This window comes from Kogia breviceps, chromosome 6, assembly GCF_026419965.1.
Source record: "Kogia breviceps isolate mKogBre1 chromosome 6, mKogBre1 haplotype 1, whole genome shotgun sequence".
Lineage (NCBI taxonomy): Eukaryota > Metazoa > Chordata > Mammalia > Artiodactyla > Physeteridae > Kogia > Kogia breviceps.
The window spans coordinates 2406098-2425985 of record NC_081315.1 but is presented as its reverse complement, the minus strand read 5'-3'; the positions used below and the strand labels follow the sequence as shown (position 1 = coordinate 2425985).

Genomic DNA, 19888 nt, shown 5'->3' with positions numbered 1-19888 from the left:
TCTACCTCTCAAGTGCCTCAGTCCTTCTTAACCCACTTAGAGTGAGGACAGTGACATCACTGCTTACTAGGAGGTCACACCAACCAAACGTTTGTTCAGGGCCCATTGACCACTGCTTAGAACCTAAGGGCTGGAGGTGAAAACTGGGGGATTCTGAAAAATTCACTCATTCATTCCTCAACATTGTTGAATGCTTGCTTTCACCGGGACTTATGGCAGGAGCTAGAGAACCAAAGATGATTGGGAACCAGTCCCTGCTCTCACAAGGCTCCCAGCTTGAGGGCAAGAGACAGCTAACCAAACCTGTCCTACAAGAAGGGTAGGCTCTGAAAGAGAAATTAAGGACACACTCCCATGTACCATTGCAACAAAAAGAATAAAATACCTAGAATAAACGTACCTAAGGAGACAAAAGACCTATATGCAGAAAACTATAAGATACTGATGAAAGAAATTAAAGATGATACAAACAGATGGAGAGATATACCATGTTCTTGGATTGGAAGAATCAACCTTGTGAAAATGACTATACTACCCAAAGCAATTTACAAATTCAATGCAATCCCTATCAAGCTACCAATGGCATTTTTCACAGAACTAGAACAAAAAATTTCACAATTTGTATGGAAACACAGAAGACCCTGAATAGCCAAAGCGATCTTGAGAAAGAAAAATGGAGATGGAGGAATTAGGCTCCCTGACTTCAGACAATACTACAATACTACTACAATACTTCAGACAATACTACAATACTTCAGACAATACTACAGTCATAAAGATAGTATGGTACTGGCACAAAAACAGAAATATAGATCAATGGATCAGGATAGAAAGCCCAGAGATAAACCCACGCACATATGGTCACCTCATTTTTGATAAAGGAGGCAAGAATATACAATGGAGAAAAGACAGTCTCTTCAATAAGTGGTGCTGGGAAAACTGAACAGCTACATGTAAAAGAATGAAATTAGAACATTCCCTAACACCATACACGAAAATAAACTCAAAATGGATTAAAGACCTAAATGTAAGGCCAGGCAGTATAAAACTCTTAGAGGAAAACATAGGCAGAACACTCTATGACATACATCACAGCAAGATCCTTTTTGACCCACCTCCTAGAGAAATGGAAATAAAAACAAAAATAAACAAATGGGACCTAATGAAACTTAAAAGCTTTTGCACAGAAAAGGAAACCATAAATGAGACAAAAGTGCAACCCTCAGAATGGGAGAAAATATTTGCAAATGAAGCAACTAACAAAGAATTAATCTCCAAAATATACAAACAGCTCATGGAGCTCAGTATCCAAAAAACAAGCAACCCAAACCAAAAATGGGCAGAAGACCTAAATAGGCATTACTCCAAAGAAGACATACAGGTGGCCAAGAGTCACATGAAAAGATGCTTGACATCACTAATCATTTGAGAAATGCAAATCAAAACTACAATGAGGTATCACCTCACACTGGTCAGAATGCCCATCAAAAAAATCTACAAACAATAAATGCTGGAGAGGGTGTGGAGAAAAGGGAACTCTCCTGCACTGTTGGTGGGAATGGAAATTGATACAGCCACTATGGAGAACAGTATGGAGGTTCCTTAAAAAACTAAAAATAGAATTACCATATGACCCAGCAATCCCACTACAGTCAGGGTGGCTGGAGGACTGGGCTTGAGTCCTGTGGAGACCAGAGGTGCAGTCAAGAGTGGAATCAACACTCGTGACTTCTTTTTCCACCCCACGCACTCAGCTCCTCTTCAGACATCGCTCTTCTCCTTGTTAATGGCCAGAGCTGCTCATTTCACTCTGCTGGGGCCTGGCAGTTCTTCTTTGCTTGGCTTGGCACTGAGAGCTCAGCCTTTATTTTAGTCCTTCCTTCACTTTGTCCCTTTAAAACACTCTTCAACTGGCAGACACGCAACCTGATCGTCATTACACACGTGCTTGTCTGTTTCCACTAAACTCCCAGCTGTGGCCCAGGCCTTGCCTGGGACTGGGATCTTGCAGGGCCTCTGTTTCTGGTGTGCCTCACTCTGAATTCTTTCTATCCCAAACACAGGAACCAAATGCATCCAGATATTGGGGGACAATGGTAAACGTGTGCTTTGGGAATGAGTGAATTAACAATGTTTAACAGCCTGAGCATCTTATCCTCCACACTTCCTCCCCGGCAAGACTGTCACAGGATCCTATTTCACCCTCCCTCACATTGACTGACTTGTCCACATTCGCCATCCCTAAGCCAAGAGATCTTACCTGCTTTTTTCACTTTTAATCGCCGGAACCCTACTGTGAGAGGCACAGTAGAAAAATAGAGCAGATAATACTTAAGGGATCATTAATAACCAGACACCTGCTACCTTCTCAGTGGAGGTACCTCCATATCAACACTTGCTTTTAGATTAGAGATCTGCAACATTCACATTTTCCTTCAATGCTTTGGACAGTTGCAATGGAACATGACAGAATTTGTTTCCCACAACCAAGAGGAGCCTCAAGTTTTGGCTGATCTTTTTTTCCTTTAGAGGGTTTTGGAGTTATTTTTAATGAAGGGCTCTGAGCTGAACTGTCACTTTCCTTTTTGTCTTGTTCACAAGAAGCTTGGAACTTGGCCCATGTGATAAAATAGCCTTGTGATTTCAGAGCTCAGGATGTTTTTACTTGTTTTTGCCCAGTGATAGACGCAGACATTCACTGATAACTCCCCCTGTAGTTCAACAGAACTGGTCACTGGTTCAAGGTGAAGGGCACCTGATAAACCCGGGCAGAGGAGGTTGTGTATAGCATTCATTCTTTTTTTTTTTTTTTTTTTTTTTTTTTGTGGTACGCGGGCCTCTCACTGTTGTGGCCTCTCCCGTTGCGGAGCACAGGCTCCAGACGCGCAGGCGCAGCGGCCATGGCTCAAGGGCCTAGTCGCTCCGCGGCACGTGGGATCTTCCCGGACTGGGGCACGAACCCGTATCCCCTGCATCGGCAGGCGGATTCCTAACCACTGCGCCACCAGGGAAGCCCAATATAGCATTCATTCTTAGTGGCTTTTCACGTTCATCTTCTCACAAGAATGTCTTCTTTGTGCTTTTGAATAAAGAACAACTTGGGAGAACATCAAAATTCAGGGGAGATATTCAGATTTTGGAAAAAATAAGTTTTACTGGCAAGTCTCAGTTCTTTAAAAGACAGCTGTGTAACCGCTCATTCACGTGAACACCCACATCTCTTTCAAAACCCCGCTTCCTCCCCACTCTGACAGTTAGAATTTTCTCTCTTCACCGTTAAGATTTCTCTAGAGAGCCCAGTACTGCATCTTTCTGACAACCCCAAATGCGAAGAGATGAATGCTTCTCATCTCTGAAACACTTCAGGTAAGTTGCTTTAACCGGTTTCCTGCTCAAAGGATATTTTTCTGTCATCCCTTCAGATCTCTCAAGGTTCATTTAATTCTGTTATCAGCCGCATTTTATACAACGTGCAATGCACCTCACGGCAGTTGCTCGCAGCTCCGAGGTCTGGAACCAGCCCGGGCAACGTGCACAGATACTCCGCAAGACCCGCTGGCTGGAAGGGAGGCATCCAGCCTGGCTCAGCCTCAGAATTGCCTCTTGCCCTGCTTTCCGGAAGCCCCTTTCCCTGCCGTGGCTGGTGTCACGCACGGCAGGACACAATGTGTTTCTGTGGCAGTCAGAATAGTTGGCCGAGGGGAGATGCATGTGCAGGAAAACAGAGGATGTTAACTGAAAACCAATTATTCCTATCCGTTGAAAGCTCCACGTGGCAGTTTGAGAACCATTTAATAGAAAATGTATCATGCAAAAAATTTTAAGATTTAAAGGAGAGAAATGGTAGATGAAACACAATAAACCCATACACTAGATTAGGGATTCATTCGCTACAGTCTGTGGGTGAGACATAGCCCACAGCCTGTTTTGTGTGGTCCCTGAGCTACCAATGGTTTCCACGATTTTAAATGGTTGGAAAAAAAATTCCAAATAACAATAATACTACTATGACACTTGAAAATTTAAAAAAATGTAAGTTTCAGGGCATGTAATACAGTTTTATTGGAATGTAGTCACCACCATTTGTTTATATATTGTTTTGACTGCTTTCGTATCGCAATGGGGTTGAGTACTTGCTAGTTGACATTGTATGGCCCTCAAAGCCTGAAATACCGTCTGCCCTTGACCAAGTTTGCTGACCACTGGGCTACATTATTGTATCACAGTTAAAGTGACACTGTTTAAGAATATTTAATTGTAAGAGAAATGTTTTCAATGTAACATTTAGTGAAACAATTACGATAAACTATATACTAAAGGTGATTCCAAATAGTTTATTTCCCTTGTGTAATTTTTGCCTCTTTTCCCTGCTGGAAATGTAAACTCTATGAAAGCAAAAAATCCCACAAAACAACAAACAACTGAAAACCTGGCATGTATGTCTGTATGCTTTAGGCCTAGAATAGTGCTTGAGACATAGCAGATGTTCAATAAACAAATAAGGGCTAGAAGGCTGATGAATTATGTGATTGTATAATGCATGCATATAAAAATAGTCATAGCAAAACCTTTCCAGGATATGCATATATGTTAGGCACCAGACTGAGAACTTTATTTTTTTATTTTTTTATTTTTTTGCGGTATGCGGGCCTCTCACTGCTGTGGCCTCTCCCGCTGCGGAGCACAGGCTCCGGACGCGCAGGCCCAGCGGCCATGGCTCACGGGCTCAGCCGCTCCGCGGCACGTGGGATCCTCCCGGACCAGGGCACGAACCCGTGTCTCCTGCATCGGCAGGCGGACTCTCAACCACTGCGCCACCAGGGAAGCCCCAGACTGAGAACTTTAAATGCATGATCCTGTTTAACAGAGTTTGTTTTGGAAGGTACAGTATTGCCCACACTTTACAGAGGATGAAAGTGAGGTTTGAAAAGGTTATGTAACTTGTCCAATGTTACAAAGCTAAGAAGTAGTAGGATGAGAATTCAAAAGGTCTGCTGGGTTCTAGAGTCTGACCTCTAACCGTAAGCTCTACTCCTTAAATTTCTAAAAACAATTTACTTTTTCAGGTGTGAAAGAAAGGGATGGGAACATACCAGATGTAAATATACAAATGACAGAACCAGTTACTAGGGTAGGAGATTGTAGATGATTGCTTTTTTCTAGGCTAGACTTTTTTTTTATGTTTGTTTATTTGTTTTTTGTATTGAAGTAGAGTGGATTACAATATTTTATTAGTTTCAAGTACAACATAGAGATTCAATATTTCTGTAGTTTTATATTCCATTTAAAGTTATTAAAAATCACAGATATATTTTCCTGTACTGTATATCTTTGTTGTTTATTTGTTTTATACATAGTAGTTTGTGACTCTTAATCCTATCACCTGTATCTCACCCCTCCCCACTTCCCTCTCCACACTGGTAGCCACTAGTTTTTCTGTGAATCTGTTTCTGTTTTGTTATATGCTTTGGTTTGTTCTATTTTTTTCGATTCCACATATAAGTGATGTAGCATAGAATATTTGTCTTTCTCTGTCTGCCTTATTTCACTAAGTATCATACTCTCTAGGTCCATCCATGTTGTTGCAAATGGCAAAATATCCTTCTTTTTTATGGCTGAGTAATATTCCATTGTGTACATATACCATATCTTCTTTATCCATTCATCTGTTGATGAACAAATAGGTTGCTTCCATATCTTGGCTATTGTAAATAGTGCTGCAATGAACATTGGGGTGCATGTATCTTTTAGAATTAGTGTTTTTGTTTTCTTTGGAATATACCCAGAAGTGGAGTTGCTGGGTCATATAGTAGCTCTGTTTTTAGCTTTTTAAGGAAACTCCGTACTGTTCTCCATAGTGGCTGCACCGATTTACAATCCCACCAACTGTGGAGGAGGGTTCCCTTTTCTCTACATCCTCACCAACACTTGTTATTTGTAGTCTTTCTGATGTTGGCCATTCTCACAGGTATGAGTTGATATCTCACTGTGGTTTGATTTGCATTTCTCTGAAAATTAGCAAGGTTGAGCATCATTTCATGCCCTGTTGGCTGTGTGTAAGTCTTCTTTGGAAAAATGTCTATTCAGGTCTTCAGCCCATTTTTTAAGAGATCTTTGTTTTTTTTGATATTGAGTTGTATGAGCTATTTATATATGTTGGATATTTACCCCTTGTCAAACATATAATTGACAAGTATTTTCTCCCATGTAGTAGGTTGTCTTTCCATTTAGTTTATGGTTTCCTTTGCTGTGTAAAATATTTTAAGTTTAATTAGGTCCCATTTGTTTATTTTTGCTTTTATTTCTTTTGCCTTAGAAGGCAGATTTTAAAAATATCGCTACAATTTATGTCAAAGAGTGTTCTGCCTGTGTTCTCTTCTAGGGGTTTTATGGTTTCAGGTCTTACATTTAGGTCTTTAATGCATTTTGAGTTTATTTTTGTACATGATGTAAGGAAATGTCTAATCTTATTCTTTTACATGTAGCTGTCTAGTTTTCCCAGCACCAGTTATTGAAGAGACTGTCTTTTCTCCATTGTATTTTCTTGCCTCCTTTGCTGTAGATTAATTGACCAAAGGTGTGTGGGTTTATTTCTGGGCTCTCTATTCTGTTCCATTGATATATGTGTCTGTTTTTGTGCCAGTCCCATGCTGTTTTGATCACTGTAGCTTTGCAGTATTGTCTGAAGTCAGGGGGCGTGATTCCTCCAGATCCCTTCTTTTTTTCTCAGGATTGCTTTGGCAATTTGGGGTCTTTTGTAGTTTCACATAAATTTTAGGATTATTTGTTCTAGTTCGGTGAAAAGTGTCATGGGTATTTTGATAGAGATTGCTTTAAATCTGTAGATGACTTTGGGTAGTATGGCCATTTTAACAATATTAATTCTTCCAATCCAAGAGCATGGATTATCTTTCCATTTCTTTGTATAATTTCCAAATTCCTTCATCAATGTTTTATAGTTTTCAGCAAATAGGTCTTTTTACCTCCTTTGTTAAGTTTATTCCTAGATATTTTATTCTTTTTTATATGATTGTAAATGTGATTGCTTCCTTAATTTTTCTTTCTGAGAGTTCATTTTCAGTGTATAGAAAAGCAGCAGATATCTGTATATTAATCTTATATCCTACAAATTTACTGAATTCATTTATTAGTTCTAATAGTTTTTTTGGTGGAGACTTTAGTGTTTCCTATATATAGTATCATGTCATCTTTTAGCTATACATTTTAATGTTATTCCACATTTCCTAAAATGAGTAGATTTACTCTTAATTACTTGAAAAATATGAAACAAATGTTTCTAAAGGGAAGGAAAAGCAACACAGAAGTTAACTGTTTCAATTGTTTATGTGCATAATTTCCTCATTTCTCTGAGGGCCTTGTGTACTGAGGAAACTGGCGCTTTGTCTATCTTATGTATTGATTTGAGTCGTTGAATTTCAGTGTTTTTCAACTCCCTTTGAATACTTCCCAGCCCTGAGAATGCAAAGTGCTAGGTGTGTATCAGTTTGTTCCAAAGACACTGAGTGATAGAGCCTCTTGGTGTTGATATTTAGAAGTCTGAAGTGCCCATATCTTTGAAAGCTGTGTTGTGTTTCTTACATGTATTTGGTTACACTGGTTTATGTGTGTCTCTCACTATATGATGGCCTGTTTTTACCTAGAATTTATTATTATTATTTTTTAAATTGGCATCGTATTTGGAGCATATACATTTAACATTATATTTATCTAACACCTAAGAAGATAATTGGGTCCCAGCAGCCCCAAATCATTTAGTACAGTAAAAGGAAATAAAAAGGAGAGAGATAACAAGTTCTTTATATATGGTTCATGTTTCTTTGTCTATTTTTCTTTTAATTGTACGTCAGTGACTGTGGCCTATTTTCCACAATCTAAAGGACTTGCTACTGGCCCTGGCCTAAATTGCAAGGCTAAAAGGAGAAAGATTTTTCTTTTGAACAAAACTGGAATGTAGGTGATTAGAATGAGTAAGTGAATGTTATTAATATTATTAAGGTCATTGTAACACCACATTCAGGAGTGGTTAGAGGAGTGACTGTCCTTGCATTAAAGACCAGAGATTAGAGCTCTACATGAAGGCAAATAAGCAAGGTGGGAAAATAAAAGTCTTTAACAAAAAACAGTTATAGATTGAGAACCTCTCAGGTCATTTGAAAGAGCTTTAAAAATCCCTGTGATGTGTCTTGACATTCCGGCCATAGTTTCAGAGGATTCGAATGCCCAGGTCTGTTAAAAATGAGTTAAATGGGATTTTTCAGACCTTTGTGACTTAGTCATTTTTTTGTTTTTGTTTTTGTTTTTCCCAAGAGATCATTCTGATTTTTAAGTTACAAGCAAAGCTGCTCTTCATCATCTTTCATTGACTTTATTTGACAGACATGGGAGCTTGAGAGGGCTGCTTTGGTTTTAAGCTTACAGTGTCATTTAATGTACAGTTCCCCAATGAAATTTCTAAACTATCAAGAATGAGACAAAAACATTCGAGTGACAGATTGTTTTGAAAAACATTCTGTGCACAGGAAGTTGAAGAAATGACATTTGCTTAAATACACTTTGTGAGGTTTTATGTGAATAAATGACCCATTACCAGGAGTGCTGTTGTTTCTATCAGAAACAAAACAAGACAAAAAAAACCCTCTTGCTTCCTTTTTCTTTCTTTGGAGATTATAGTGACTGGTGTGAAACATATAATTTCACTTTTAAATTTGCAACTTCTAAAAATTCTTTGTCTTCCTGACATCATAATATGGCCTCAGAAAATCAGACAGTTGTTATTACAGATAGAGAGCCACTCCACTCAGATACTGAATAGATAATTATAAACGTCTGGATTCTTTCCTTTTTCATGGTGGCTGCTTTGAGATGTGGAATAAAACCACATTAACCAGAGGACGTTGTTATTGGTGGTTAGTGGCCTGTTCCTGCCACATCTATAAAGTGTCTTGTTTAAAAAAACCTTTTCTTTCCTTGTCTAACAGTAACTTTCCATCTTATAAGACTCCTATCAGGAAGCATCACTGAGGTATAAAAATAGTAAATATTCAGAAGGGAAAGTGATCATAAATGTCATCTAATCAAACTCTCACATGTGACAGATGAGAGTGTGAAGCTGGGAAAGACTGAATGACATCCAAGAGTAAACACTGAGTCAGTAACATTCTAAAAGTGTGTTTTTTTGCGTTTTTTGGATTCTATAGATGGCCGCCCATGTCCTTTCATTCTCTGGGACTCATCTTTATCTCCAACGAGTAACGAGACCCACTCTTCTGTTAAGCTCACCTGGGGAACTTATCAGCAGTTGCTGAAACAGAAGTGCTGGAAGAATGGCCGCGTACCCAAACCTGAATGGGGCTGTACTGAAATACATCACCACGAATGGTCCAAGATGGCTCTCTTTGATTTTTTGTTACAGGTAAGTTCAATCAAGTAAGTGCTTATCTGAGAATGACGCAGAGCTACAGAAGTCTGCCACGGAGGAATTTTCTGTACCTTGGGTTTTTATGAAGCCAGAGTTTAAGTTCCGTAAAGCTGTATTTGGCAAGCCTGGTACCACATCATGAGATGTTATATCCTGTTGGGAAATATTCAGAAATGTCCCTTGGCCTCATATTAATTTCGGAGTAAGTGATTCTTCAGTATTTTACTTATGGAATAGTCATACCAATCATTGATACAATTTACTGAGATAACCCATCAACAGCTCTTCAAGGTAGAGAGTCTTACCCCACTTAGGAGGTAAGTAAACCAAAGTTTTTTGAGGTTAAGTAACTCACCCAAGTTCTCACAACTACTAAAATCCGGGGCTTGGAATCCTGGGATCTGTTGACAGTAAAAGTGTCTTTTTTCTATTATTCCACACTGTTTCAATGGTCACTTGGCCACATGCCTTACGGCCATCATTTCCCCTGTTTTTTTTCCAGTAATTCTTTGCAAATATATCATTAAGATTAGACATTGGAGAATAGTAAATATTGGCTATCTACATAACTGAGTGACTTGATGTTTTATAGGTTTTTAAATAACTCTTACCTCCTTGTGATGAAGATCTCATGACTCTCCCTACCCCTCATTCCAATGACTGCCTTCCCCTTCTTCCACCTTAGAAAAACTGGTTTTCTGTTTTTGTATTGTTAATTAGTATATTTGTGGAAATGTACGACTGCCTGCCTACAAAAATGTAAGAAGAAAACCAGCTTAGTGCAGGGTAGGGTTTAGGAACTTCGAGAAGAAGAGATGATCTCTGGTGTCAGTGCCTCAGAGGCACCAGTGAGAACTGAGCCAAGAGCAGCCCACTTGGTTTGGCGAGGAATCACCAGATACCGATGAAAAGGGCAGCTGTGAGACTCAGGCGGGGCTCCGTATGTGTATAGCCTCATTATTCCATTTAATTAGCACACTGTCTCTCTGAGGTAAGTGCCCTCTCTCCACTGTACAGGTAGGGAAACTAAGGCATAAAGAAGTTCCTGTCGAGAACTGTGAAGAGTCTGAGGTCTTACCCTGCTTGCAAGTTAACAAGTTAGCTGGCCATAGAAGCTAGCAGAAGACAAAAGCCTCCCGGGTCGGCGACAAATGACTTCATCACTCACGTTCCTCTGCCCTCAGGTCCCACTGGGGCAACGTGGAGGTCGCCCCACTGAACGCTACACCCAGTGGGGTTTTGTACCTTCTGAGGAATGCTCCAGTCTCACAAGAGGCTGCTGACACAACCGCCCAACGTTTGCCCCAGCAGGAGACATTATCTTTATCATCTTGGTCAGGAAGCAAATCTGTCTTCCACCCCAGAGCGAGACACTCTTTGTATCTTCCAAGGCTGTTTGCTGTACTGACCTCCTTGAAGAGATAGTGCAGAAGAAAACTTGATATAAGATGTGCAGAAATGCCATGGAGAACGGTTTCTCAAGAGTTACCTCTCTTGTTTGGTGTTACTTAGTTAGTAAGTTCCCAAATAGAGATTTTAGCAAGTTTGGCTAACTGTATTTTTCATATTTTTCACTATTATTGCAAAACAACTACCAAGTTATTCTTAGTTTAATGGAAGGTATTGGTGTGATAACATGTGGTAGCAATGCAGGGGAGAAGGGAAGGAGATCGCTAGGGTGAAGTAGGTAAGGGTACTCACTCTGGGGAGAGGTCAGCATAGATGTTGAAGGTCCTGAGGACGATGGCTATGGTAGGGGGTGGGGGGTGGAGAGGAGATTCATGAACCTGGTGGTGGAGTCTACGAGAAGGGATAGACCTTGAGGTTTGCAGCTGATGAACAGAAGAGCTAACCTATAACGATTAGATGGCAAACCCTGTTAGAAGTTGTCTCTGGTGGCATTTGTTTTAATTTCGGAACCTTCAACTAAATCTCAACCTACCATCTGTCTTTATCATTCTCCTTTCTGTTAAGGGAAGCTCCAACTATCATTCAACCAACGAAGATATATTTGTGTGACATCTGCTGTGCATTAAACCGTAGAAAACCACCGCAGGGGCAGCGAAGTAGTGTGAGATGGTTATCCCCACCGCTGCACACACACCAAGTTTGGTTTTTAAAACATTACTTAGTTAGGAAGCTATACTGTATAAAACAAAAAGAGAGATCCATGTAAGGATGGCTGGCTGAAAATAATATAAGTTCTTACTGTTATGCAGTCAAGAGAAGAAGAAGCTTTTGCCATAAAATAGTGAAGGAGGAAGTTCGAGTGGGATCGTAGGCTGGGAATGCTAAAGAGGTTGGGGAAACCATGAGAAAGAACATGGGATGGGCAATGTTCCTACGATACTTAGTGTATCCTAAATACAGGCGCACCTCAGAGAGATTTGGGGTGGGGTGTCAGACCACTACGACAAAGCCAATATCACAATAAAGTGAATCACACACATTTTTAGGTCTCCCAGTGCAAATAAAAGTTATGTTTATAGTATATTATAATCTCTTAAGGGTGCAATAGAGGGAGGAGTCTTTCTCATCCCCCATAATTCATGAGGATGAGACCTTTGCAAGACTTTAACCTGCAACCGTCCAAGGTAAGACACCAAGATTGGAGTTCCCAGTTTGGGCTCTGGTTAAAGCACTGAATCTAAAAGTCAGAAGTTAGTCTGACTGTTAAGAGTTCATTTGGTCACTATTTACAAAAGTAGATCAAACTATATATACAGGGGTGGCATCTGTGAGAATGGATTTACATTTTTGACTCATCCGGCATTTATTTGTCCCAAAGTCACAGACAAAGGCTAATTTTCTCTAGATGTTGTAGTGTTTCACAAGTCTACCAGTAATGTGCGAGAACGTCTGCTTCCCTCTCTCTTACCAACTTTGGGAAGTGGAAAACTAATAAATGTTTTTGCTGATTTTATGGAGGATAATGACATCTTGTATATATTTCCAGGTCCTTCATCACAAGTGAGGTTGAGGATAACATATTTTCATACATTGATTATTTGTGTTTTGTTCCTGTGAATTGCTTGTTCAAATCATATGTTTTTATTGCATTCCATAACTTTTTTCTTATTGATTTATAAAAACATTTTTATGTGATGAAAGTTAGTCATTATCCAACCCTAAATGTCTCAAATAATTTTTCTTACTTTGTTGTTTTTCTTTTGACTTTTTAAAAAAATTATTTAATTTTGGCTGCATTGGGTCTTCATTGCTGCGCACGGGCTTTCTCTCTAGTTGTGGCGAGCAGGGGCTACTCTACGTTGCAGCGCGTGGGATTCTCATTGCAGTGGCTTCTCTTGTTGCAGAGCACGGGCTCTAGGTGCATGGGCTTCAGTAGTTGTGGCATGCGGGCTCAGTAGTTGTGGCTCGTGGGCTCTAGAGTGCAGGCTCAGTAGTTGTGGCACATGGGCTTAGTTGCTCCGCGGCATGTGGGATCTTCCTGGACCAGGGCTCGAACCTGTGTCCCCTGCATTGGCAGGCGGACTCTTATCTACTGCGCCACCAGAAAAGTCCTCTTCTGACTTTTATAATAGATTTTACTCCAGAGAAATTTTACATTTTTTGTAAGATCTTATTTTATTTATTTATTTTTTGCTTTTTATATTTAGCATCATACAATATTTATAGAGAGATGTTTATTGAAAATGTTTACTGAGCAAATAAATGAATAAATGAACAAGCTTAGGCCATTTTTCATGAGTACCATAATAAATAGTTATTTTTTATACAATAATGCTTCTCATCAATTACACTGAAATTTTTATTTTTTTATTTTTTTTGGTGGTACGCGGGCCTCTCACTGCTGTGGCCTCTCCCATTGCGGAGCACAGGCTCCAGACGCGCAGGCTCAGTGGCCATGGCTCACGGGCCCAGCCGGTCTGCGGCATGTGGGATCTTCCCGGACCGGGGCATGAACCCGTGTTTCCTGCATCCGCAGGCGGACTCTCAACCACTGCGCCACCAGGGAAGCCCTGAAATTTTTATTTTAAAGTCAAATATATGCCTTAGTTAAATGGTGTTTGGGAATATGTTGGATTATATTGGGTGGATTTTGTGAGCAGTCTTAGAAAAGTTATGCCTGAAGCAAACTGAAATCACTTGCTCTGATGCTACAGCAAGGGCAAGGGAATACAGAACACAATTATTAATTTTCTGTACACAACATTCTTTCTGTTTCACCCAGTTAACAAATCTACATTCCCAAAGGCTATGGCATTTTACTGGGTCTGTTAAATATGATGGAGGCACAAGTAACCTTTTATTCTTGAAGCGTGGGTATCTGAACTGAGTGGATAAAAATTCTCCCCCATTAGGATGACAAAGGGTAGTATTCTAGAGAACATTTGAGTTTCCAAGATTTGGTCAAATTCCTTTCAAAAGATGAAATAAAATAACAGAAGAAGATTTAGGAGGTATAAAACGTGCTTTTTGACCTCAGATATAGTCTGTATAACAGTTAGAAACTGAGATTCTGGAACCAGGCTGCTAGTTTGAATTCCAACTAACAATAACTAAATTTTGAATATTGAGAAGCTACTTAATCTCTCTTTGCCTGATTTCCTCATCTGAAAATAGGAATAATAATAATATTGTTTTCATAGAGGGCTGTTGAGAGGATTCAGTACTTTTATACACATAAAGGATTTAGGATAAATCCTGTTACACAGGAGGTGTTCAGTGAGCATTTCATATTAATTAAGAAATTGATCATCCAGAAATAATAGTAGAGATAAATATCAATATAAGAATGAAGTAAAATATTTTATCATTATTTTTACTTATTAAATTGTAAGTTATTCCCAAACCATTTCATTTTTTCTACTCTCATGTAATATTTTCATACTTACAATTAGATTTTAGCCTATTAAGTTTTAATTATTTTTGACTAGTCTGTCTTCTTTAATAAACTGAATTTCTCAAGGGCAAGTCCCTGCCTTATTCAACTTTGTAACCTTTCAGTTAGCAGCAGTGTGTCTGAATATGTCACAGTTACTCAGGGCATTGGGTTTTTTTTTGGTCAAAGAAAACTTACCTAGTTATATCAAAATATTAAATCCAAAGTGTCAAATTAACCAAATGCAAAGTGGATGGCTAGTGGGAAGCAGCCGCATAGCACAGGGAGATCAGCTCTGTGCTTTGTGACCACCTAGAGGGGTGGGATAGGGAGGGTGGGAGGGAGACGCAAGAGGGAGGGGATATGGGGATATATGTATACGTATAGCTGGTTCACTTTGTTATAAAGCAGAAACGAATACACCACTGTAAAGCAATTATACTCCAATAAAGATGTGGGGGAAAAAAGTGTTAAAAGTGAAAGAAATAAAAGCGTACTTGCAGTAAAGAAGTAAAATTTTGTTAAAGGCAGATAATGAGATGTTTAGAAAATGAAAAATCAAATGAATGGAAAATATTTAATATTTTTACTATTTAATAAATATCCTCCCTGTATTTATATTTTTTGTTTATTTGATGGGAAATTAAAGGGTATTTCCATAGAGAGGGACCAACAGAGAGGTGACTTGGGAGTTGTTTGTTTCCACCATCGACAAAATAAGTTACACATATTTCTTTCCACTTGGATTTGACAGATGCTCTTTTATTTTTTTAATTTTTAAATTTTTATCTTTTTAAATTTAATTTTAAAAAATTAATTTATTTTATTTATTTATTTTTGCCTGCGTTGGGTCTTCGTTGCTGTGCGCGGGCTTTCTCTGGTTGCGGCGAGCGGGGGCTACTCTTCCTTGCAGTGAGCAGGTCCCTCATTTCAGTGGCTTCTTTTGTGCCTGAGTGCGGACTCTAGGCACGTGGGCTTCAATGGTTGAGGCACACGGGCTCAGTAGTTGTGGAGCACGGGCTCTAGAGCGCAGGCTCAGTAGTTGTGGCTCACAGGCTCAGTAGCTGTGGCTCACAGGCTCTGGAGTGCAGGCTCAGTAGTTGTGGCGCATGGGCTTAGTTGCTCCGCGGCATGTGGGATCTTCCCGGACCAGAGCTCGAGCCTGTGTCCCCTGCACTGGCAGGCGGATTCTTAACCACTGTGCCACTAGGAAGTCCCTAATTTAATTTTTATTTTATATTGGAGTCCAGTTTATTTACAGTGTTGTGTTAGTTTCAGCTGTACAGAGCTAAGGGATTCACACACACACACACACACACACACACACACACACACACACACACACACACACACATATATATATTCATTCTTTTTCAGATTCTTTCCATTATGGGTTATTAGAGAATACTGAGCAGAGTTCCCTGTGCTATACAGTAGGTCCTTGTTGATCATCTATTTTATATATAGTAGTGTGTATATGTTAATCCCAAATGAGCTCTTTTCTGTTCTCGACACTTGGCAGGTATAGTGCTGGTGATAAAAAAGATGGCTGAGACCGTCTCCCTGCCAGCAAGAGTCATACCATCCAATAGAGGAGAGAGATAATCACAGCAGAATTTATCAGGTCTAATAATTGAGTTTAACATCCTATAGAAACAAGTAAGATATGCTCTCAGTGCTTGTGGAACTTGAGGGGAAAGAGTGTCGACCGAGAATGTGACATTTAATATAGAAATTGAAGAACTTGCAGGAATCAGGTGAGCACAAGAGTCAGAAATTGAGTTCCAGAGGGAAGGATTCTAACAAAGGGCCGCAAGTGAGGAAAAGTTCGCTGACTGCGAGAAGTGATCCTCTGGAAACTTCCTGTTCCATTAGGGTGGCTTCTCCCAGATGTCTGTGGTCATAAATTCAGTAAGTGGCAACAGCATACGTTGGTAAGCCTGGCCACCTGGAGTTGTGTCTCCTAACGTTCACCTGCCTCATGATTTAGTTCCTCAGTATAACAAGTTCGATTAACAGGTGTTAATCTCTTACCTGTTCTGCCCACCCCGCTCTCGATTCTGTGGGTCATTTTTTCCTCTTAATGGTGTAATGACAGCAAAGTAAAAATTCCGACCAACTATCTTCTAAACAAGAGGAAACATCACTTTTCATTAAAAAGAAATTGTTTCTTTAGGAACGTTCTATATGCCTGGGAAAGAAAGATCGTAACGGTGTTCTCCATGGTACATGACGACTGTCTTCCAAGCATCCCCTCCCTGTATCCCTGTGATTCTGTGATCAAGGGCCTTGCTTCCAACTTTTAGAGGTCAGTGAGGGAAAACACTCGCAGGCAGGTAAGTGCTGTGACAGCAGAAGGTACAGCAACCCAGGGTCTCGGACACTGGCAGTTCCATTACATAATTTGAGTCAGTTTTGTTGTTTTGCATAATCAGCACCCTGCCAATCTAAATGGCTCCTAGCCCTGTATTTGTTGGTAAGTCCAAACAAGCAAAGAGGATAGTTTCTCATTCATTTGCTGGGAAATAATGAGGGAGGATGCAATCGGGTACTGTCTTAGCTTCAAGTAGCAAAGAAAGTCTGGGATTAGCTTTGGCAACCTCGGTTGGCTGAATTGCCTGGGATCTAGGGAGGAAAAATTGCCAAGGATGAGAGGATTTAGAGAACGTTACATTCCTGCTTTTTATTGTTTGTTGAAAAATCGCAGTGGTTCACTTGACTATAGAGTTACTTACAACGTTAAGGACATGGAGAACATGTCAGTCTAGGCTTTAGAAATGACGGACTTCTAACTTGGCAGACATGCATGTGCTAAGCACTGAAATATGTTCTGGTTAACTATAAAATTTTCAAGGTGTAAAACTAAGTTTGCCCTTTCGATATTGAAAAGTCTGACTTCAACATGGTTTCTACTATACATATCTGTGTTCACACTGTCATGGGGAGAAGTTATTTTTGGTATTAATGATGCTACAATACAGTGATTATTGAAGCGGCCTCAGAAGACTTTCCAAATTATTGTGTGACACTATAGTTTCATTATTCTGAGTACTGCTTGAAACAGGTGAGCAAATTGGCTAGAAAACTTCGTATGTATTGGCCCCGACAGTGTCTTTATTGCTTTTTATATGTGTAGAAATAGAGAAGTGAGGTAACAGAATCATACAGATTTGCTTCTGATGATATCAAAAAATATAGAGATTTTTGCAGGAAAATGACGTCAATGAAATGGTTAAACCATGCCAAGAAAGGATTTTTATTAAAGAAGGATTTGGGCTATCTTAATATTAATTCCAGGGAGATTTGACTTACATTTTTTATTTAATTATTTTATTATACAACTTTAATTTGTGGCACTTTAGTTTTAAATAAGTCATCCCAGTTGGGGAGAGAGCACAAAGGACATCATTTTTATATATGTGTAGTTAAACAGTAATTTACTTTTAACAAATAAAAGTAAGAACTTTTATTTATTTATTATTGTTATTTTTTTTGCTGTACCTGGGCCTCTCGCTGCCGTGGCCTCTCCCGTTGCGGAGCACAGGCTCCGGACGCGCAGGCTCAGCGGCCACGGCTCACGGGCCCAGCCGCTCCGCGGCACGTGGGATCCTCCCGGACCGGGGCTCGAACCCGCGTCCCCCGCATCGGCAGGCGGACTCTCAACCACTGCACCACCAGGGAAGTCCTGTGTGTGTGCGTGTGTGTGTGTGTGTTAATTACATTCTGTAAATGCAGTTGACTACATGCATTTTCCTGTGACTTGTCATTGCCACCTTTTAACAATTGCTCCTCCTTTTAACAATTAGAGAGAGGCACGGTCCAGCCAGGCTGTAGCTTTAAGATGCTGGAAATGGGTTGTGGGAGGTGGAGATTAGAGGGGCTTCTATTCTAGAGAATATAGGTCTGCAAGGCAGCAGCCAAGAAGTTTTCCCAGGATTGGAACTGGAGTCTTTTTTTTTTTTTTTTTTTTTTTCTTTTTTGGTGGTACGCGGGCCTCTCACTGCTGTGGCCTCTCCCTTTGCGGAGCACAGGCTCCGGACGTGCAGGCTCAGCGGCCATGGTTCACGGGCCCAGCCGCTCCACGGCATGTGGGATCTTCCCGGACCGGGCTCGAACCCGTGTCCCCTGCATCCGCAGGCGGATTCTCAACCACTGCGCCACCAGGGAAGCCCGGAACTGGAGTCTTAATGGGACAAATACCACATTAGTGCTCTTGGACTCTAACATTTTATGGAAGGCTTTGTGTGGCTTCATAGGTGTTGTGTTTAAATAATTTGCTTCACAACCATTTGTTCTATTTTTCCTATGAGCACATGTTAGTACTTTTCATTTTACTTTATAAGCAAAACTAGGCATTCTAAGCATACAGGATTCTGCTTTTACAGGGTTCAGTTAAATTCAACAGACTTGGACTGAGGGATTTCTGTGTCCTAGCTAGAGAATTCCAAAGCAGTCTGTGGGCCTCCGGCATCATTTCAGATTTCGTGTCCTGGCTCTTGAATCTGACGCAGTGTCACATCTCCAGGCCTGGGAAGTATTGTTCTCTCATTTCTCATGTGATTCTTTCCCCGAAACGGTGGCCCCTTGGTTGATTCACACACCCAGTTCCATCTAGGAAGCTGGTAAAGCCTCCTGCAGAAATTGACCCGCGAGATCATCCTTCCCACTAAGAAGTTAGGCCGTCTCAGAACCTCGTGGAGATTAGGAAACCAGCACTGTTTCAAAAGGCAAATGGTGTCACTTTTTATGGCCCTTACATGGAATGTACTTCTGCTGCTAAAAACTCTCTACAAGAACATGACAGGATGGAGAAAGTCAATACAAGGGCCTGACCTTTCTCAGTCTGTGTTTTGGGCCGCGACCTCTTTTCTCTGGTGGAGACCTTTTAGAGACCACATTCTCTCACTCCACAGAATTTAAGCTATTTATTTGATTTTTCAAGGATGCAGCTTTAAAGATAAAGAGCTGCCACACCAACCCGAGTCCGTGACAGAGGTGCTAGCAACCTGGCCTCTGCGCCAGGAAGGTATTTCTCTGGGTCCTGGCCCTCTTCCTGTTAAGGGCTCTCTGCGTCTCAAATCCACCTACTGTCTAGCATTTATTCTCAGAGCTTTCTGGCATGGATTATGCTAAAGCCTCGTTTGTGTAAAGTGTGGGCTGGCTGACGTAGGTCTTTGCTCTTGTATCCGTCGGAATCAAAGGAGAAATGTCTGGTCAAATACATTATATTCATCAACCTCATATTGCCAAGTGACAACCAACCGAGCATTTCTGGGTCAATTCTAATGTCATTGTTAATCAAAGCACACAGTCTACTTTCCTTAATTACAGGTAATGTTTGCTTATTTCAACCCTTGCCACGGAATTTGTAGGCTGTGCTGAAATTGATTAGAGCATGGTCAGTACACATCATTCCTAAATCTTGTTGTATCCAGAGCTGGGCTGGAGAGATCGGGGATTAGAGGAAGCCTGTGCGATTCCATAAATAATCTTTTGAGACTCAAAGATTGTTTAATGCACTGTTTGAGCTCGCTTTGGGGATTGGCTTCGCCACTGATCCTCTGCCATGGAAACACAGACAGTTTGAAACCATCCTTGACTTCTGT

The 19888-nt window shown here is 40.4% G+C and overlaps 1 protein-coding gene across 1 annotated transcript in view; it reads left to right on the top strand.

Annotated features, from left to right (window-relative positions):
* GASK1B (golgi associated kinase 1B) overlaps nt 1-19888 on the top strand; it is a 45108-nt gene that overhangs the window by 10720 nt on the left and 14500 nt on the right. The window contains exon 3 of the mRNA XM_059066819.2: nt 9219-9433. Coding sequence (XP_058922802.1) covers nt 9219-9433 — 215 coding nt within the window. The remainder of the gene's footprint in view (nt 1-9218; nt 9434-19888) is intronic.